Below are 22,191 nucleotides of genomic sequence, written 5' to 3'. Positions count from 1 at the left end.
GTGGACACCGATTTTTAAGAGACGCTCTTTAAAGCCATCACACACCCTGTGACACTCTGGTATTCTAAGGCAAGTATTTCTACCTACAAATAGCCAACTGAGTGCCAGAAAAGCAGGGAAAAGCGGACCGATCTAAATTATTACTAGTCTGCTTTAAAAAAGAGGCTTTAACAAAGAAGGTGTGAAGAGCTTGAATGCCCACCCAACTCGAATGCAACTGATACAAACGCAAGAAGCAGGGAAACTGGGGTTAAGATGCTGGCAGTCTTCAACCCAGCCAAGGGCAACTCCTGCCTGGATTTCCTCCTTTTAAAAACCTGCTCAGCATGAGAAAATACCCAAACACAGGTGTCTCGGGCCCACGTCCTGCTCCCAAGCCTAGAATTACCCAGATAGCACAACTCCTACAGAATCAGGCACCGGTGTTTGAGGGCTAAGCAGGCTCTGGGAATGTTGCCCAGGTTACAGTGGGACACTGTGCTGCACAGTATTCAAGAGCATGTGTCCGAGAATCCATTTCCCAGGTTCACGGTTTCCTTCGTCACTCGGCTATCCAGCAGTTCCTTGGCATCCCTAAATATCAGTGACCTCACCTCACATATAAGGATGATAAAAAGACCTACCCCCCCCCGACCTACTAGGAGGATTACATGAGATCATAGGGCACAATCATAGCCCATATGGCAACGATTATAAATAATAATGATACAATTGCCTTCATGACATGTACCTACACTAATACTGCATCGGCCTCATCACCAGATACCTACAGATAGTCCCAGAAGCTCGCTGCCTAAGAGGAAACACTCAATTTCTAAAAAAGAGACAAGACGGCAATCTCAATTCACCTTGCTCTCCTGTCCATGACCATGAATTTCTAACCACAAATTTGTACACCCCCAAACATTTAAATTTACTAGAATTGATTTAAAGGACTCTTAAGTAACACACACACACACCAAAAAAGTAAACAAAAAGAAAAACCAAAAAACCCACAAAAGTGAAAAGTTTTAAAAGGTATATTTATAAACACAATGTAAGTGGGCATATAACTCTGGGTGGACTCTGCTTCTCACCTGCAGCTATAAGGCTGAGTTCAAGCTAAGAAGGGAATTTCTGGAATTTTGGAAGCCTGCTTCGTCGTGGTAATGTCCAGGGGAGATCCTGAGGGTCATCCATAAATTCTTTCGGTAAAAACCACTTTTTGGAGATCAGTGATTATAGCATTGCCATTTATGAGCACACTCAAGCTGTCCACTCTCACTTCCTGGCACTTTTTCTACTTGGCTCAGAGATGTGGGCATCTGGCCCAGCATCCTTAACCAGCATCCTCAGGGAGTTCAAGGGTGTTTAAACATGATTATTTGACAGTTCCTTGCTTCCTTACTTCCAATGCTATTAGCCCCAGTCCACTGGAAATAGCTCACAACAGTCCCACCGCCAAAATCTTAAAGATGCAAAATCCTTTCTCCGCCCAAACTTCCTTATTTCCCCCTTCTCGCCCATGACCCAGCTCGACAATCTTTCCAGCTTCCTGTCCTCATCGCTCTCCTACTCACACCCTGTTCCTGTTCAAGGTGCACGTTCCTCCATGCCTCTGGGAAGCTGGCAACGCTGCTCCCTGGGTCAAAGACGCTTGATGGCTCCCCAGCTACTCATCCCTTCCTCGGGGATACCTCTGCACCTCACAGACATTTCGATTGTTATTAGGTTGCATCGGAGGACACTGACATTTTTTAGGTAAAAAATAATCAACCACGGGCAATTTTATATGGCTCAACTGAACACATGTGTTAGTGTTGCTATGACCATTTACATTTTCTTCTCCACTAGCTTATGCTACTTTTTTGTTAAAAGAGAATGGCTTTTTATTAGTTGGCAAACCTGGGGTCAAACCCAGTTCTACCTTCGACAGCGCAGCGATCTAAGGCCAGTTCCATGACCTGCCCAAGACCCAGCTTCTTCATCTGTTAATGGAGGATAACAATAAGGTTTCCTGACACAATTGTTGAAAGGATTATAGGAAAATATCTGTGTGGCTCCTCACTAATAAACAGTAGCTGCTGTGGACTGAACATTCGTGTCTCCCCAGGATTCATACTTTGAAGCCCTCCCCGCAGTGTGGTGATGTTAGGACGTGGGGCCTTTGGGAGGTGACTGGGCCATGAGGGTGGGGCCCTCGTGAAAGGGGTTAGTGCCCTTGCAAGAGACCAAATGTGAGGACATGGTGAGAAGGCAGCCGTCTGCAAATCGGGAAGAGAGCGCTCATCAGACACCAACCACGCTGCCACCGTAGTCTTGGACTCCCCGCCTCCACAACAGTGAGAAGTAAATTTCCGTGGTTTAAGCCCCCAGTCGACGATATTTTGTTGAAATGGCCTGAGCTCACGAGGACAGTAGGAGAGAAAGGATGGAAGGTACGGGCATTTGTTCACCCCTATGCTCCTCTCCATTACCTAGCTGGAATAAATGTTCATTGAATTCACGGAAGGAAGTTAAATTCTTTCCCACCACGACCTGGAGCTCCCAGCGTTTTCATCTCCCACCCCTCCTCCCGTCACGTTAGCTTCACCGGTCTGCTCACACAGGCCTGGCCCTGTGATCACAGCCATGCACTTGCCGCCAGCCCCACGTCCCTGCCCACCCTGCCTCGCGCATCATGGGCACCATCCACCCCGGCTGTGCTCTCCACCCCTTTGGGCCCACACTCAGCACACGCTTCACACTTCCCTTGACCCTCTGTCCTCTTCTCCAAATGTGCATTAAACCTCTTCTCCTTTCTGTGAGTTCTCACACAGCATCACCCCATTATTCTAATCACAGAACTCTCGATGAACACCTTCCTCCTTACCACAAAATCCTCAGTCTGTGCCTAGAGAAGGAGATGTACAAGCCACCCTCTCCGTGCTTCGGGTCCCCTCACTCACTCTGAACCCTCCTCCCTCCCTCCCCTCCCTCTCTCCTTTGTTCTGCCTACAAATATCTTCAGTAGAATTCTACTCCACAATCACAGCTAAAAGTCACCTTTCCTTCCTCCTAAAACCATTCGGGCTGGCTTTGAACAAGATCGCCTACTTTCACAGCCTTTTAATACCATCTCTGTAGGATAACTTCTCACTGAACACCTCTGGTTCCCCAGCTTCTACCAGGACCAACCTGTGGACACTTCAAATTCCTCATGCCCAAATGGAACATATCTACTCCCACAAACTAGGTCCCCCTCTGGAATTCCTATGTCATTTATCAATCCCATTACTGAAACAGTGAAATCTGAGTGGCACCTCTGAATTCTCTCTAGAACATTCATTGACACGTAATCCGCTCTGTTTTAGATGAGCGTCTCTCAAATCTTTGTTCTCTTTTCCATACTCAGTCCATACACCACAAAACCTTGTAACTTTCTCCAATCCACTCTTTCTAGATTAGTACCTGGCACTTTAGCAGGTGCTAAAGAAATGTTGAATAAATTAATGAATAAATCTCTGTGATTAATGTTATTGAAGTATAGTTCTCAATCTGTCTTTTCCCTGCTCTGAAGTCTTTACCCGCCCCCTATTTCCTATCAGGTTCACACCACAGAAATTATTCAAGGAAATTCCATAGCCAGCCTCCACTCCAGTTTATGTCTTCTGTGACTCTGATATATCAACTTCCTCCCCCTTTTCAAGCTGCAACAATATTCACAGGTGTCTGAACATGTCTTTGCTTGTGCTTTCCAGCTCCTCTCATCTGTGACCTGTTAAAATCCTCTTATCCAGTCTTCAGGACTCAGACAGAATATCACTTTGTCCATAAAGTCTTTTCTGATCTCTTCCAGAGAGGTAAGTAAGGCTCATGCCCTCACTTCCTTCAGATCCCTACGTGTCACCTTCTCTATAAGGCCTTCCTCGGCATTCCTTAAGAAAAAGCACCTCCCACCACTCACATGACCTTCCCCATCCCTGTGGCCCTGCTTTATTCTTCTCCATGCCACTGATCACAACATCAGGCACACGATTTGGTTTTTATAGGTCTGCATGTAGGCTCCATGAAGACTCAGAGTATATACACCTCCAATGTCAAGAATAGTGCCTTGCACGTATGAGGCTCTCTAATGTGCTGAGAAGAACAAGAAAAATCAGTGCCTTCTCCTAAAACCTGGAGCTTATGCCTTTTTGTTTGGCCCAGCTCCAGATCCTCAAAACTGCCCTCTCTCTACGCTCTATTCTAGAGGATTGGGGAAGTTCTTCCGGTCTCTTCCTGCCATGTATCTCTGCCCCGACTTGCTTATTAGCTTCCGATTCCAGGTCCTAAGCCTCCTATTTGCCTAGCATCTTCGGACTGGTGCAAGTTAAAATATCTGCTACGATATTCATAATACTGAGGCGTGGCCTGTCATGCTGCTTATTTAGCTACATTTACCAAAATCCTCTGGGGACATATTCCACTCTGCCCAGGTTTCTGGGATACCAGATTCCAGCTAAAGCTCACAACTGCAAACCCCCATTTGTCTGAAACAAAAATTGAGATATTGTCTTCAGGCAACTTAGAACTCAAGTCAGAAGACAACATAACTGCCTCTCAGCCTCCATACGAATCTCACCTGTTCTTGAAGCCAGCAATATTTCCTTATTTTTAATCCTTTCACACCCAGCAAACACAGAAACTGCATATAGGAGTCCTGGCCTAGACAGTTCTTATCGCCCCCTCCCCCCGCCACTAACACTCTCCATCGTTTCCTTCCCATGGACGTCGATCTACTTTCACCATCAGTTACTTGACCTGACCTGGTTCCGATAAGGAAATGAACTCCAATCCAGTGTGTACAGACTGCTTTTTCCAAAGATGGCCACAAGAACGTTTTCCATTTCTCATATGCTTCTAGAACCTCGCTCTTTCTACATCAAGAGGAGGTCTCTATTCTCTCCCTGGGTGGATCTCTGTAATGGTCTCAAGCCATCAAACAACAGCAGTGAAACACTAGGACTTCTGAGGCTAGATTAGAAAAACGCCATGGAATTCTGCCTTGTGCTCATGTGATGCTTGCTCTTGGAACCGAGCTGCCATGCCATGTTTCTGGACAAGATACTACAAAGTCTGCCATTAATAATCATAAAATTGTACTGATTTCCCCAGTTAGATTTGTCTGGTTCCTTGCCTCTTTGGAATCATGTTCAGGTAATGCCAAATTTCAGATTCTTTGTTGGAACCTTCTAGCAACTGGCTTTCAAATCCAAGAAAAGATTTAATCTTCTGTGACAACAGATGTGTGTGGACAAGTTAACAAGGTTTGAATTTGTTTCATCACACAGAAAAAGAAGGCTAAGCAAGTACTCCCTTTGGGTATGTTTCACGCCGATCACCTTAAGTGGTCACAAGTGAACTTCTAGATTTAAAAAATGTCCCCATGATCCTGTTCAAACAGATCCATATAATCTGAGGATTCCATCCACTGGTACAGGATTTGTTTGCTTTGAGTGTGGACCTGGTTGAATGCACGCCTTACATTACCTATAACAGCAGGATCCAGATCCATGAAGAGGGCTCTGGGCACGTGCTTCCCAGCTCTCGTCTCACAAAAGAAGGTATTGAAAGATGCATCCATATGCTCCATGTTCTCACTGTCCAGTTGATCCTTTCTACTGTTGAGAACAACGCCATCTGGCTGGATTCCATGTTCCAGGCAATAGAGTTCCCAGCAAGCATCCCCAATCTGGATACCAGCTTGGCCAATGTGGATGGAAAGGCACTCCCTCTGAAATAAGCCGGAGGAAGTTAGAACTAATAGCCTCTGTAGATAACAGGAGCTTGGTCACTCAGTAATGCGGCTCACAGTCGATAGAAACCAAGCTCACATATGCCATGAAGAGAAATGTATGATAAGGCTAATTGAAAGTGTCTCATGGAAACCAAAAACCAGGGCACAGGTATGCAAAGGACTCCCATTTTACTGAAAGATTTCTTTCAACAACATAATTTAAGGATACTTTTTGTGTAACGGGTTAAGTGTGAGTTAAGAATATATATACATAATATACTATATATGTATAAAATCAAGCTGCCTCACCCAGAAAAATATTAGCTAGTTACTGGAAAGGAATAAAACCAAAAAATCAACGTATAACCTTGACATATATTAAAACCCACTGCAATTAAAGATGTTACCTTTTCATATCTTGAGATTTCATATTTACTATTCATGTGTGCTCTAAAGAAGGAAGGATGTTCTAAGCATAAAAGTAATGGAAAATTTACCAAGGGAACATGTAGTAGATTTCACAACCCAAAAATGTAAAAACTCAATATTGTAATAAACAAAGAAGAATAATGATGTATACAAAAAATGATTTATATATAGTCCTTCATAGTAAGGGCTATCAATAAGGCAATTTTATATACATTAATTAAAAAAAAAAAAACTTGAGGGGCGCCAGTCTGGCTCAGTCGGCAGAGCATGTGATACTTGATCTCAGGGTTGTAAGTTCAAGCCCCACGTTGGGTGAAGAAATTATTTAAAAATAAAATCTTTAAAAACCCAACCAAAAACTTGAGATAACTAGTATATAAATAGGCAGATGACATACACAGGTGAATTATTTAAAAAAATCTAAAAATGCAAAGATTTAGGCACAAGGGCATTCACAGTATTATTATTTATAAGAGTGAGGATCAAGAACAAATCTACATTCACTCTTCTTGGGCATCTGAAGAAAGAGTTATGCAACCCTTAAAAGTTTACCCCCAAAATTTTATGACATGGGAAAAGCTTATGATAAAAATGAAGTAAAAGTTATGCAAGTCGTATAATTGTATATAAAGTAGGATATCAAATACATTAAAAAATAAGCAGAGAAAAAGATCTATAAATGCATCAAATATGGGGGCGCCTGGGTGGCTCAGTCGTTGAGCGTCTGCTTTCGGCTCAGGTCATGATCCAGGGTCCTGGGATCAAGCCCCGCATCGGGCTCCCTGCTCGGCGGGAAGCCTGCTTCTCCCTCTCCCACTCCCCCTGCTTATGTTTCCTCTCGCTGTCTCTCTCTCTCTCTCTCTGTCAAATAAATAAATAAAATGTTTAAAATAAAATGCATCAAATATTAACTGTCATTACACCTGGGCAGTGATTTTTTTCCTTGTTTAAACTCTACTGTTTTCCATTACCCTCATCAGCCTCCTCTCTCCCATCCCACGTTTAAATCACCATTCACATCTTTCTTTTTAAAGCCCAACAACCGTTTTGGTCTTTTAAACAGACATGAATATGTACTCATCTAAGAGAAGCAAAGAAAAAGTTAGATCCTAAAAAACCGTAAGGGCGGCAATCGTGCATCTGAATGTTGTTGGGTTTTGGTTGCCAGCGAGCATGGGACGGGTCTGGGCGGGGGGCTGGTGGGGTGAGCAGCCTGTTCTCCACATCATCGGAGCCCCACCAGCTGTTCGCCTACTGAGCTGATTGGCAGCCCTGCCCTTGTCCAGGCTGTTCTTCCCCTGGACAAGGTCTGAGACTCAACCACGAAAAGACAGACCACTAGTCCAGGGAGGGAGGGAGCTCTGGCCGGTCACAGCCCTGCAATCCGACTTGGACTCTGTTCCAGCTCTGCAGCATCAAGCCCTTGTACTTTGTCTCCTTGATTCACAAGGCTTAACACAGCCCTCTCTGCTTTATGAGGAATTCAACCTCACTACTTGAGTAGAACTTGCCCCTTGTTTCTTCTCTGTGCATTTCTGGGTCTCTCATGACAAAGGCTGCGAGCTCAATTCAGAAAGCACCTCACTCCGCACCAACCCAGATTCCAACCTCTGTCCGGCACACAAAAAAATCAAACAGCATGCACCATCCTAAACAAGCTTCTAACATGCTTGTCTGCAAAGCTTGGCTTCATTCCTCCCACATCTGCTGCACTGCAGATGCTCTCAGTGCGTTAGCTACTGTACTCAGATCCAAACTCCCTAGATTTAGGTAAAAATGCTGGACGGGAGGTGCACCTCATGGTTTCCCCATCATTGGACCCACTTACATGTCGATTTCTCTCACAGCACCCCCCAACTTACCGCCCAGGCCACGGGGGGTGCACATGCATTTGCTCCAAGTACTCACAGGAAAAATAATCACCAATGTGGAAAAGCAATTGCGGCTCTTCACGCAGTCTGTTACCCAAGGGGCATAGACATTCAGACATGGGCATGATACTACCCTTGTGAACTTGGCAGGGTAATACCTGGCCCAAGAAGGATCAATGACACCCTTCCTGGTTTGAGAAGCAACTGAGTTTATGATGTAACTGTGTCCCAGGACACAGAAGGCTATCTTTACCTTCTTCTCTTAGCCATTCCCTCCTTTCCAAACTGTCTGTTACACAGCAGTCAGACTCTAAGATTGTAAACTGCCCATTCAATATCAAGATTACGAATCACAGCACGTTAGCGGCTACAACACTTATCTGAATTACTAGGAAGGCACAATTTTCTAATTAACGTTTTATTTTGAGATAAAGATAAGTAATAGATTGATAGGCAGTTGTAAGAAAATAAAGATATCATGTGCCCCGTACCCATTTTCCCCAGCGTAAGTATCTTGCAAGATGAAACAGAACAATATCACCCCCAGAATACCGAAATTTAGCCAAGCTACCGAACGTTTCCGTGACCGCAGGGATCCCTCATGCAGGAAGGCATAATGTTTAAGAGCAAAACAACTTCAACATCCTCAAAATGTTGGAGAGAGAGTCCAAGGGGGTGAGAACATCAAAGATGAGAAATCAGAATGAAAGGCTGCTTCCATTGAGAATTTAAAATTCTAAGATACCAAAAACTACTGGGACTAGCACATAAGACATTAAAGGGAAAGTGGATCTTAAGAGATGATCCCCCAACAGGCATTACTGTAAGTAACTATGTTCATTGTTGTCCCCCAAGAATGAAACTCGAGAGAGGACGAGGAGATGTCCGTGCACTTTACCCTGCCATGCATTTATGAGCTTAGCAATGATGACCTGGGTCTGAAGTCCCCAGAAATTCTAAAAGCATAACTAAAAGTGAAGCAATTGATTTCTACAGAAAAATCGGCACAGCAGGTTTAAAACAAATGTAGAACTAAAGGAAGGAGGGGTTCTCGTTTCAATACTTCAGTTAAAAGCAGTATTTAACATGCACATCCACTAAGCTTTTCTTAAAAGCAGCAAAACCACAGATGAACAGACGAGCGCTTATCCAAATCTGCCTCAAACACAGTTACTGGGAGAGCGCCTGGGTGGCTCAGATGGTTAAGCGTCTGCCTTCAGCTCAGGTCATAATCCCAGGGTCCTGGGATCGAGTCCCGCATCGGGCTCCCCGCTCAGCGGGAGCCTGCTTCTCCCTCTGCCCCCCCCCTTCCTCTGTCTCTCATTAATAAATAAATAAAATCTTTAAAAACAAACAAACACAGTTACTGGAAGAAGCAAGTGCCTCCTTAAAAATTTCTTCTCTTGTATTACGAATGTATTAAGGATGGTCTGGCGGGGAAGAGGGCCAAGTATGATGAGTAAGATTTGCTACAACACCGTGGCAACACTGATAAGCACGTATGAGGACCCTAGCCACTTACCATGCTGATCTGGAGGTACCCCCGCCGGGCTGCAGTAATGACGAGCCGCACGCCCAGGCAGACTTTATCACAGGGCAGGAAATGACTCCACCTGAGGGCTGCGGCACCGGCTTCACTTAAAGCAGTACAGCCCCTTCTTGGTTTTTCTGTTCCCTTCCCCAGAGCAGCCGTGCGGGTCCTGAACAGCCTGAGATACTCTGTGCACAACTACAGGTGGCATTCTTAGAGCTTACCCAAATCTACTTCCAACTTAAACCTGTTTTGGTTAAAAATAACAGTTGTCTTCTTAAAAAGATCCTCCTCCTGGATTAAGAATGTATTAAGCATGGATGGGGAAAGACTAGGAGTAAAATTTGCTGCAACAGCAAATAGCTTTTTCTAGCGCATTAAGTACTACACGAGTATCTTCTCTTTAAGTAAGATTCAAACAATCCCTGGAGACATAGAGCAAAAACCAAGAAAGTATCCTTTTTACCTCCCATCTCCTACTCATGCGCCTTGACCGTGACCACCACGACTTCCAAATGTATGGGGATTTTCTACGTTTTGGTTATTACTAATTTTATTATTTGTTCCATTCTAAATTGTGCTATTATTATATATAACATACACCTATGCCGTTATTTTTGATTATTTGAATTAAGATCAGAGAACATACTCTAAATGATTTCTCTCTTTATATATTTGTCAAGACAACCTTCATATTCTGCTCTATGGTCAATTTTTAAAAATGTTCTGTGAATGCTTGAAAAGAATGTATTCTGTAGTTTGTTGGATGCAATGTTTTATATACACATTTCAAACTGATTTACTGTGTAAATTTTCAGTACTGATTCCTTTTAAAGATGTGTTAAATTTTTCCATTATGATTGTTGATTGTTTCTCTTTCTGACAATTTTTGCTTTATATATTTTGAGGCTATGTTATTAAGAACATGTAAATTTTAAATTGTTAGATTTTCTATGGAATTGAAACATTCTATCACTTTTATTTTTTTTAAAGATTTTATTTATTTGAGAGAGAGGGAGAACGCGAGGAGGGGGACGGTCAGAGAGAGGGGGAGAAGCAGGCTCCCCGCTGAGCAGGAAGCCTGACGTGGGACTCGATCCCAGGACCCTGAGATCATGACCTGAGCCAAAGGCAGCTGCTTAACCAACTGAGCCACTCAGGTGCCCCCACATTCTATCATTTTAAAATGACTATACCTACAAATGATTTTGCTTTAAGCTCTTTATTATTGAATAGTAATATTATTACTTTAATATAGTTTTCTTGGTTAGTGTCTGAATGATGTCTTTTCCGTCATTTTACATTCTTAGAATTTAAAAACCTTTCAGTATTCTCATATTCTTGATGTGTCCTTTGTAAGCATAATGTAACTGAATTTTTTCCTTTTTATCTTTTAATTGAAGAATTTAGTCCATTACATTTAATGCAGTAACTAATAAAGCTGGGTTTAGATATCTTACCTTGTGCTTTTATCTTATTTTTGTCTGGCCCCATGTTCTAGGGTATCTTTCGGTGTCCTTTCTTTTGCGCCCGTGAAATGTATTTAAGCCTACAGGGCATTATTGTTGTTGTTTCATAAAAAAATCAATGTGTGTTTTACCACTTTCTTTGCTTTTCATTCCTTCTCCCACTTACTTTCTTTTTCTTTTACTTCTGTCTGAAGTAAATCCTTCAGAATTTCCTTGAGTGAGGTCTTTCAATTATTATTATTATTATTATTATTATTATTATTATTATTATTATTGCTTTGTGTTTGAAATGCCTTTATTTCACCCACCTTCCTGAGAGATATCTCACCGGGTATGAAATTCTATGCAGCATTTCTCCCTGAGTCCACTGGCCTCTGGCCCAGCTCCTGCCTACGAGAAGCTGTCGGTTTAAAAGTTGCTCCTTTTAAAAGGTCTCTCTGGCTGCTTTAGGATTTATCTTTGTCTTTGGTTTCTTTAGTTTTACCATAATGTGTCTTTATGTGGATTTCTTTATTTGTCTGCCTTTGGATTTGTTGGGACTAATGATCTGTAGATTCGTGTCTTTCTTAATTTTTAGAGAGTTCTCAGCCATTATCTTTTTGAATATTGCTTTCCTCTCATTTTCTCTTTCCTCTTCTTTTTGTTAGACATTTTTACTGTAGCTTATACATCTCTGAACATCTCATATTCGCAATCTCTGTGCCACATCCTGCTTAATTTCTCCAGCTATCTTCCCCTTCATCCATTGTCTTTTTTTTTGGCTTTATCTAATCTTTTTTTAAAGTCACTCACTGAGTTGCCAATTGTAATGACTATATTTTTTTCTTTTTACAAGTTTTTTTTTTGAAATCTGCTACATCCAGCTTTTTTTTTTTTTTGGTAATTGACTATTTCCCGAAGATATCGTCCATCTTGTCTTCTATTTGTTTAGACACAGTAACTGTAGATATTTCCTAATCTAAATGATTATTTCACGAAACAAACAACTTTGCAGATCTGTTTCCTCTGTCCGTTATTTTTTCTGATTCGTACCAACACTGGCTTTTTTTTTTTTTCCTTATGTACTTGTTTTTGACTGTGAGCTTCTGGTTTTCTTTGAAAAGTTATTTGAAGGGAGTCTTTGAGGTCTGGGATGAACACGTTTCTCCAGAGACAATTTGCGTTTACTTCTGCAAGGCACGTAGGGGGCGTTATCTGTTTAAATTGATTCACTGAAGGTTTATTTTTCAGACTATCCAAGTGAAGTGATTTTAGGCTACCTTTTCGTCTAGGGTCAGCTTGTAGTTCTAACTTCTGAGAGGCAATCCCTCCCTATGTCCTGCTCTGCTCAACGCCAGGGAAAAACCTCGTCATCTCTTGGGTAGGGAGTGGACTTGCCCTTATTCTAAAAGTGTTTTGGGAGTTGAACTTTATGGAGAAGGATCTCCTATGAAGCTGTCTTGGGTTGGGCCCTGGGCATTGAGTCGTCTCCCTTGTGCTCACTGGGTCCCTGAAAACTGATGCTTCCCGGTTTGGCAAGCTCCTTTAACACAAGAGGGCGCTTCTGGCCCCCACGTATCTCTCTCATATTTCCTCAGCAATTGGCCATGTAATGCTTTACTATCTCACTCATCAATGCTTTCGATATGTTCGTGTGTCAGTCGGTATTTTTAGTTTCACTTAGTGGTCAAAGGGGTCCAACTAACTTATCCCGTTATATTACTGGAGCTGGAACTCCAATTGTTTATTTTTAAACTTGTTGTGGATGTGTCTCTTGTAAGGATGGTGAAGAGTCTTTCGGTGGGAAAATGTAGTGTGTTCGCATTGCTTGTGATTACCAGTATGCCTGAGTATATTCTTGCCTTATTTTATGTTTTCCACTGACTAGGCTTTTTTTCTTTTCTCACTTTCCTCCAATTTGATTGACTGAATTTTCTTTGCACACCACAATTTTTTTTCTAGTGGTTTGTAAGTTGTAGCCCATTTTCCAGTACTTCTGTTACTCTCCAATTTTTAACATGCAAATTTGATTATATTTGCCAATTTATATATTATGTTAATCTTATATATTTTAGTCTTTTAGAAATATATTACCCGCCAAAACACGTCCACGCATGTGCGTGCATGCACGCACACACATATTTTCAATCTTCCCCACTTTTTAAAAAATTTTTTTAAGATTTTATTTTTAAGTAATCTCTACGCCCAATGTGGGGCTTAAACTTACAACCCTGAGATCAAGAGTAGTATATACTCCACTAACTGAACCAGCCAGGCTCCCCTTTTAATGCCATCGTCACTTCCATTGCTTCCAAAATTGATAATATCTGGAATTTTGGTGACAAAGTGTCATTAAAATAAATTTTTTGCACTAGCCATTAAAAATTATTTAGGCATAAATATAAATCATACTGGCTTCTTTATACGCTACTGCTTCCTGTAACCCACTTATTCTTTCTCATTGGATTTGTTAATCACGTTGCTGGATTATACATGCAAGTAATTCTTTCAATTATGCAGATGGTACATTTGAGAGGTTCTTGCAGATCCAAAAATGTGCTCACTTTTTCTTCACCCTTAAATAATAACAATTTGTTTGAATATGGGATTTTAGGTTCCAAACCATATGTCCTCAAACCTTTGAAGATATTGACCATTATTCCTCCTTTCTGATGAAAAATACTATACTGCTCTGATTCTTTGTTACTTGTAGATAGCTTATTTTTCTCTGAAAACTTTTATGATTTTTCTCTTTATTTCTTCTAACATGAAAATTTCCATGATGTGGCTACATGTAATCTTTTTTAAATCACCTCGTTCCGTACTTGGAGGACACTTCTAGTATTCAGGTCTTATTTTCTTGGGCCTGGGCTTTTTATTTGATTATTTCCTTCTCTCCATACTGCCTGTTCTCTGTCCTGGAACTCTTGTTAGATAGAACTTGAGATTTTTAGTTCTGCCCTTTTGACTCTATATTCTTCTTTCATACTTCCCTTTTTCTTGCTCTTTGCATTGTATTCTTGGAAAATGCCTCAGCTAGAACTTTTGGCTAGTTAATTTGCTTTTCATCTGTGTTGGTTCTGCTATTGATGTGTCTTTTGGTTTATTTTTATTTTATTCTATTCTATGGTTTTTAAAGATTTTATTTATTTGTTTGACAGAGAGTGAGCACAAGCAGGTGGAGGGGCAGAGAGGGAAAGGGAGAAGCAGACCCCCTGCCAAGCTGGGAGCCCGATGCGGGGCTTGATCCCAGGACCCTGAGATCATGACCTGAGCCGAAAGCAGACGCTCAACTGACCGGGCCGCCCAGGTGCCCCGTTAATTTTTATTTTAAATGACCAGAGTTTTAGTGTATTTTTTTTTCATGGCTGAACTGGCATCTCACGTCTCCCTTTGAAGTTCTTCTGTTTGCATTATTTACTCTTTCCTTGTGTTCTAATTCTTCCTCCTTTAGGATTTTTGATGTCTTTCATTGTGAAGGTTTTCCTTAAATCTTTTAACAGTTGTGGTTTTGTCTTTTATCCAGTTTCTCTTAGACCTCTGTTTGCCAGCCTGTATGTGCTATTTTCTATAGCCCGTTTCTAGTGATAAAGGAGGAAGGTTGGAATGTACGGCCAGAGTGGCTTCTATCTGTCTTCTGCTTTAGTGTTCCCCATCTTCCCTGGAATATTCAGCTTCCTGAGGCACTGCTCCATGTTTCCAGCTCTGGGTCCTCACTCACTGCTTTAGCCTATGGGCAAGTATACTTCATAAGCAGAGGAGGGGGAAGAGGAGAATTGACTCACCAGCTCCAAATGTACCTTCCAATTTAATGGCTCCAACAAATCATTTAAACATCTTGTATCTGTTGATTCTGCATGGGGAGCTCCTTTAATCGTGTGTTCTCCAGCAGTTTTCTCCTGAATTTATGAGTTCTACTTGCCACAGAATTTGATCTTCATAAAGTCAATCCTATCTGTCTCTATCTGCCAATAATCCCCTGAACTTTTAGGGTTCTGGTGGTTCCATACAATAAAGACAAAGAGTAAGCCAGTTCTGTTTTATAAAATCATAATCATGTTTATTTTGTTGCTGTGTCAAATTTCTCCCATTGGCCCCTGATTACTTTTAGTTTGAAACAAGATAAGAGGAAATCAGATGATTTGAGTATCTCATTTCTGGTCCACTGACACATTCAGTATGTTTCATTATTTTTTTTTTTTTAATTCTCAACCTCACTTAGAGCTATGATGAATGTAGATTTGCAAAGGAATTAGAACAAAATTAGAAAAATCTCTTCTGCAATATAACTTAAGAAATGCATCTTAGTATTATTATTATTATTATTTTAGTAATTCCTTTCTTCCTTGAAAGACTAAATCCTAAAGGAATAAAGTTCCCTAAACTAATAATAATTGGAATTTCAAGTCTGGAGAAGTCTTCTGTTGTGATGGTTAGTTTCATGTATCAACTTGGCTAGCCCGTGGTGTTCAGTTATTCAACCAAACGTTAATCTAGGTGTTGCTGAGAAGGCATTTTGTAGATACAGTTAACACTGACAATCAGTTGACTTTAAGTAAACATTACCCTTGATTATGCGGGTGGGCCTCATCTAATCAGTTGAAAGGCCTTAGGAGCAAAGCAGCAGCAGAGCCTTCAGCTCCTACCCAAGAGTTGCCAGGCTTCCAGTCTGTCCTACTGACATCAGATTTTAGAGTGCCCACAATCACATAAACCATTCCATGAAATACATCTCCATGTAAATATGCAATATACTACTTCATTACCTCATATACATATAAAAATATAAATAAATCTCTCCTCTCTATAATTCTCCATTTTTATATAAATATAGACATAAATAAAAATTTATTTATTACTAGCTCTATTTCTCTGGTAGAACCCTCACTGACACATGGGGTGGTGGTCCTCAGGTCTTGAAAGAGAGTGAAAAAAACTTGCAAGTATAAAAGTGTGGTGTGTGTGGTTAGGATTCCCTATCTTTACAAAGTTCCTCTCTTAAGTATTTTTTTAATAGAGGCCAGTTAACTCACTGGCTAAGTGACTGAGAAAAAAGAAACCTTCTAAGCAAGAAATTCCTGTTCAACAAAAATTCTGCAGCTCTGAGAAATAATTCTGACTGATATTCTGACATTTCTGAGGTTATCTTTGCTAATTCTCCGTTGGCAGCCCTGGCAGCCACAGCCAGAATCACTTTCCACTGCCATTCCCACCCCCACCGTGCCCACATCCCTACCTTTCTCCCTCTCCTCCCTCTCCTCCCTCTTCCCCCACGACTAACATAACTCGGTACTTTGAAACTTCAATGGCCTCCTCCCAAGATGGTCTAAGCATAAAAGCAATTTGCCTCAAACTACTTCCAATTAATTGTGCTTCTCCTGGCCACACATTTTTCTTCCCAAGTTCCATTCTTTTTAAAGCCCCCAGCTGACATTCCAGTTTCCAATTTTACTGTTTTTCTCCTTGAAATATCTAAAAGCAAACCAAGATCATAAATAGATGATAGATAGAGGCAAAAAAAAAAAAAATGAACAACTTTCCCTTCCCCTACACACAAACACACATGATAGATTTTAAGAAACAATAAACCTGATTTCAAATAGTCTGCCCTGTTGTGCCTATAAATACTCTTCTGCTGGTCAGATAGATGATTGGACGTTTTCTTCATCAAATATGTTTACCATCAGAGTAACATCCCCATTGGCAGTTTAAGAAAGCACAGCTTTGGTATCTTTAAAACATTCTTCTCATTCTGATTTTTCTGCAAAACATGCGTCTGAGGGCTTGGGGATAGAACTGAAGTATTCGTCGTGCAGAGGGGTCAGGCAGACCGTCGGAAGTGGCAGAATAAAAAAAAAAACTGCATTCCCAGCATTTTCCCTCTGTGACCCCACTTACATACAGTACATACTGTATGACCTTACCGGTTGTTAAAACAAGCATGATATACATCACTTGGGGAGTAGTTTTACAAAAAGAGAGTTTGATCTATTTACAGAATGTAAGAGAATGGGTTTTAGAATTATTGATTTGTGTACTAATTTCTATCAGTCTACTAGTTGTTGAAATAATCTTTGAGAGAGAACCCCCACCCCCACCAAGATAATATTTGTAAGTCTGTGTTTGGGTGGAAACCAGCTCCTTAGGGGTGCCTGGCTGGCTCAGTGGGAGGAGCATGTGACTCTTGATCTCAGGGTCATGAGTTCAAGCCCCCGTTGGGTATAGAGATTTACTTCTTTTCTTTTTTTTTAATCTTTTATTTTATTATTTTTTTTTTAGATTTTTTTTTTAATTTATCTGCGAGAGAGAATGAGATAGAGAGAGCATGAGAGGGGGGAGGGTCAGAGGGAGAAGCAGACTCCCTGCTGAGTGGGGAGCCCGATGCGGGACTCGATCCTGGGACTCCAGGATCATGACCCGAGCCGAAGGCAGCCACTTAACCAACTGAGCCACCCAGGCTCTTTTAAAAAAAAAAAAAAAAAAGCAAAAACAGCTCCTTAGACAGCATTTCTGTACTGTTTTACTCTAACTGCTGCAAAGCAATACTTTCTTCTTTAATTTTTGGTGGAGAATAGGATAAGGTAGAATGTCTCAACATGATTCTTATAACACAAGAATTTTTCCTGTGTTATAAATGTAATTCAAGTTCAGCATCTCATGATGTAAAAAATTATGAAATACAAGAAAGTAAAAAAAAATTCAATACTCATAGTCTGACTACTTAGAGATATTTTAATATTGACTGCATCTTCTTCCTGTTAAATCTCTTACAATTCATAACTCAGAATATACTAAATATACCTCTATGTTCCATGTTTTTATTTCAAAATTACAGTACTTATCCTAATATACACGTCATAGTTCATTTTTATTGGCTGAAAATATTCTTTCCAGTGGATCAACTATAATTAACCATTTCCCTACCATTGTTTATTTAGACTGTCTTTACTTCTGATGTTATAACATCAGTGCCATTAATACCTTGATGTTGTAGGGAAAACAAAATATCACTTCTACCCTCTCAGGGTGTCCGGGTGGGGATGAGAGTTAAAATGACAGAATATAGATTAACAGGGGAAAAGCAAATACATTTTCACATGTACACGGGAGCCCCGATAGGAAAATGAAGACCCAAAGAATTGGCAAAACCTTAGTGCTTTTAGCCTAGGTCAGATGAAAAGAGGCAATTGGGGAAAAAGTAGCTGAAATATATGAGGAGACCAAAGGAAGGTAAAAGTTACTTTAACAAGTGCTGCTTCTACAGAATTCTCTCTCCTTGGGCTTCCTCCTGACCCCCCAATCTCTGTTGAGAAGAATGTTTCTTTCTTCGTGGTTACAGGGAGGGCAGCTTTCAACATGGAAGTTTTAATCCCCAGCTTTCGAGAAGAAAAGGGGAGATCAGAATGCCCTTTTTGCGCCTGGTGTTGTTCAAGTGCCTAGAGCACATTCTGCCCCCCTTCGGGGTATATACAATTTTATTCCTTAGGCTAGATTTCCAGAAATGGAATTGTAGCGTCAAAGGAGAAGCTACTTGTTAAGCCTTTGACACATAAAAAACAATACTAAAAATCAAAGAATGTGCTATTGAGCGATCGTCTTTTTTGCTTGAGAAGGCCCTTTACTTGATGTTGTACTTTTTGCCGCTTTCATGGACTTAGAGGATGAAGGCACCTTCACTCCGTTTTGCCACCGAGGGGCTCTGTCTCCCGAGGACGACTCACGATCAGATTTTAGTGGTTTCCTAGAGACGGCCCGAGAACGCATTTCCATTACCTGTGGTAACTGGGGACTTATCGACAGGAATAATTTAGCGTGTATGGTGGCCAACCACCAAATCTTAGTTTAGGTCATCACTTTCAATCCCTCTTCTCCACCGATACTAAGAAAGACCTCATGTTTCCAATTCGCCCTGGCTTGTGGCGAAAGTCCTAATGAACGGTGAAGTAGGAATCAGGCCTTGGGGATTTAGAAGTGCAGTCTGAACTAAACCCAAGGCCGTCCACTAACGTGCGGGGCTGTCACCCTCCACCATCCTGCCTTTCCAGCCTCTACTTCCGCGCCAAAGGGGCGGGACTTCACGTTTCCTAGCAACCGCCTGCTGTCTTCCGATTGGCTGGCCGCCGCACGGCCGCCATTTTCAAACCCCGGAAGATGGCGGCGGCGGTGGCGGCGCCCTCCTGACAGGAACTGCTCTCCGGGCAGAAGTGGTCGGGCGCCGTGCCCGTCCCAGCGGGTCTCCCGGGCACCCGGCCACCGCCCCACCCCCACCCCCCCTTCGCGCCATGGAGCCCGAGCTGGCGGCCCAGAAGCAGCCCCGGCCGCGGAGGCGAAGCCGCCGGGCCTCCGGGCTCAACGCGGGCGGCGCCGGGGGACCTTCGGCCGACACCCCGAGGCCTGAGCCGGACGGCCGGTAAGCGCGGGAGGCAGCGGCGACCTGGGGTCCCGGGCGTCCGGTCCGAGGCCGCGCGGGGAAGGGGGGAGAGAGCGGAGGGGCGCGGGGAGGTGCGAGCTGCTCCCCTCCCTCGTCCTCCTCCTCCTCCTCCTCCTCCTCCTCCAGACCTGCCTCGGGCAGGGGTGCGCGCTCTTTACTCACCCCTTCCTCCTCCTCCTCCTCCTCCTCCTGCTCGTCCTCCCCTCCTCCTGGCCGTGGCCGAGGGCGCGGGCTGCTGGCCCTCCTCCTCCGGGCCCTTCTCAGGCGGGGCGCGGGCTGCTGCCGCCCCTCCTGCCCCCGCCTCCCCCGGGCGCCAGGGGTGGGGGGCGGCGCCGGCGGGCGGAGGTGGGGGGTGGGACCGTCCGCCGCTGCGGGGCCGGGGCTGCCGCGGGGGCGGGTCCTAAGCGCGCACCGGGAGACTGACCTGCAGGCTGCGGGCTCCGGGAAGCGCCTTGGTCCCCGGAGCCGGCCGGCTTGTCGCGGGCCCCGAAACTTCTCGCCTGGAAGCGAGCGTTCACGTGCAGTGTCTGGCGGGACGCCAGAGTTCTTGTCTCCGAGGACCGGCCACGTTGGGGAACCGGGCCCAGCTCCGGGTTCCAGCCTCGCGGCTGAAGAGATGGCAGAGCATGGCCGCTGACTTTTTCACTGTTCGCACGTTTCCCACTGTGTCTCGGGAGTCTGGAAAGGTGGGCCCTGGAGGGTCTCGGAAGGCCGTGTCTGGAAGAGGAGCGCCGGACAGAAGGCCTGAGCACTTGGCTTTCGCTCAGTGTTGGGGCTGGTAGGGTCGTGACTGCGTGTCGGACCTGTCGTGTCTAAGGCTATGTCCTCATCTGTACCAGGGAGACGGTACTAGTACCCGCTTCCTGGAAATGGTGACATGTGCCGGGTGTCCGAGTGTCTGCGCAGAGAGCTCTCGACATGAGTTAACTGTCATTCGTTGGTTTTCGCCTGTAAGAATTCCACATCTGCTCATCATTTCAGAAGTCCCTACGGTCCGTTTCACGTATTGCTTTGGGCAAACTACAGCCCCCTGCATATTTATATTCCAGTTCTAGCTGGATGTGCTGATCCCTTACTTACCAGGACACCTTACTTACCAGGAAGGCATTTATAAACCCGTTGTTAAGTTACTCTGCAGAAATCTAGGGTTGTTTTTCTTTTTGTTTTTGTTTTTTTCCATTAGAAACTGATTTTTGTTATTTTGAAGTTTAGGGTACTCCTTGTCTTAATATACCTTTGTAAAATCTTTGTACTGATTCCAGCCTCTATTTAAGAGGTAGTGAAAGAGCAGAGAGAAAAACGTCAACTCAGACTGAGAGATGGAAAGACTGGCCAAGGAAAATAGAATTTCAGAAATATCAAACAGAGGCAGTGTTAAATTCATTCTACGTTCATTCCGTAATACTGTAGAGCACCTTCCAGACATTGTTGTAGATACTGGGAATTCTGGTGAATAAAACACATGAAGTCCCTGTTCTCATGGGGGAGAAGGATAATAATCAAATATATATAATATCCGGTGGTCATGCGGTGAAGAGAATTAAGGCATGGATAGTCATAAGGAAGGGGTAGTGTTGCTGTTTTGTTTTTAAGATTTTATTATTTGACAGAGAGAGACACAGCGAGAGAGGGAACACCAGCAGGGGGAGTGGGAGAGGGAGAAGCAGGCTTCCCGCTGAGCGGGGAGCTCGATGCGGGGCTCGATCCCAGGACCCTGGGATCATGACCCCAGCCGAAGGCAGACACTTAACGGCTGAGCCACCCAGGCGCCCAGTGTTTTTTTTTAAAGAGCAGAAGGAAAAGCCTCTCTGATGATGACATTTGAGATCTGAAGAAATTAAGGAACTAAGCCATGTGAATATTTGGAGAGAGGGGCAGCAAGTGCAAAGGTCTTAAAATAGAATCTCATTTGGTGTGTTTAAGGAACTGCAAAGAAGCCAAGCCCAGTGGAGTGAAACAAAGGGAAGAAGTGCAGAGGAAGAGGTCAGAGAGATGGCTGGGGCAGATGATGCAGTTCCTGGGAGACCACTGAAATGACTTTAAATTTAAACTAGTTGGGAAGCAAGAGGAAATTATGTGATCTATATTTACAAGGACCACTGTGACTGTTACAAGCACAGACCAGTTAGGGAGGGTATTGCAGTTGAGACATCATATCAGAGTGGGAGATGTGGAAAATATTCATATTTGGGATGTGTTTGAAAATAGAGCTGACAGAATTTGCAGATCGATTAACTGGAGTTAAGAGAAAAAGTGGAAGGATCACTGAGGTTTTTGGCCTGAGCACTAGAAGGATGGGTTTTACTCTTCTCAGAAGGAAGACTATGGAAAAAGTTTGCTTTGGGGTCGGTTCTGAGACTCTTATTAAAGAGTTCATCACAGTTTTTTTTCTTTTTCTTTTCTCTTTTTTCTCAATTGAAGTGTACAGCATAGAGTGTTTTATTAGTTTCAGGTGTACAATATGGTGATTCAACAATTCTATACATTATTCTAGTCATTACCCTCTTTTTTGCTTTTTTTTTTTCTCTTTTTTAACCTCTTATTGAACTAAAAACTTGAATGAAAGAGTGCACAAATCATAAATATTTAGCTCCGTTAAATTTCAGAAAGCGAACCCACCTGTGTAACCAGATACAAATTTGAGAGTTGTGAGCATATAGACTTGAAATCATGGAACTGGGAAGTTATCTAGATAGTATAAAGAAGAGTTTGAAGACTAACTCCTGAGGCACTCCCAACATTTA

General features: G+C 42.9%; 2 protein-coding genes across 6 annotated transcripts in view; one reads left to right on the top strand and one right to left on the bottom strand.

Annotated features, from left to right (window-relative positions):
* TUBAL3 (tubulin alpha like 3) overlaps positions 1-22,191 on the bottom strand; it is a 40,768-nt gene that overhangs the window by 3,743 nt on the left and 14,834 nt on the right. The window contains exons 1-2 of one of the 5 annotated variants that reach the window (XM_027592823.2): positions 19,872-20,431; positions 5,491-5,734 (exon numbers count right to left, since the gene is read on the bottom strand). In XM_027592823.2, the coding sequence (XP_027448624.1) occupies positions 5,491-5,593 (103 nt within the window). In that variant the 5' untranslated portion in view covers positions 5,594-5,734; positions 19,872-20,431. Of the gene's footprint in view, positions 1-5,490; positions 5,735-9,559; positions 9,577-19,609; positions 19,749-19,871; positions 20,432-22,191 lie in introns of those variants that run through there. The other 4 variants (XM_027592822.2, XM_027592821.2, XM_027592824.2 and 1 more) reach the window with 4 other exon arrangements.
* NET1 (neuroepithelial cell transforming 1) overlaps positions 19,172-22,191 on the top strand; it is a 60,110-nt gene continuing 57,090 nt past the window's right edge. Inside the window, exon 1 of the mRNA XM_027592818.2 lies at positions 19,172-19,426. Coding sequence (XP_027448619.1) covers positions 19,299-19,426 — 128 coding nt within the window. The 5' untranslated portion in view covers positions 19,172-19,298. The remainder of the gene's footprint in view (positions 19,427-22,191) is intronic.

This window comes from Zalophus californianus, chromosome 9, assembly GCF_009762305.2.
Source record: "Zalophus californianus isolate mZalCal1 chromosome 9, mZalCal1.pri.v2, whole genome shotgun sequence".
NCBI classification, from domain to species: domain Eukaryota; kingdom Metazoa; phylum Chordata; class Mammalia; order Carnivora; family Otariidae; genus Zalophus; species Zalophus californianus.
The sequence above is the reverse complement of the archived record's forward strand: the minus strand, read 5'-3'. Positions and strand labels throughout refer to the sequence as shown.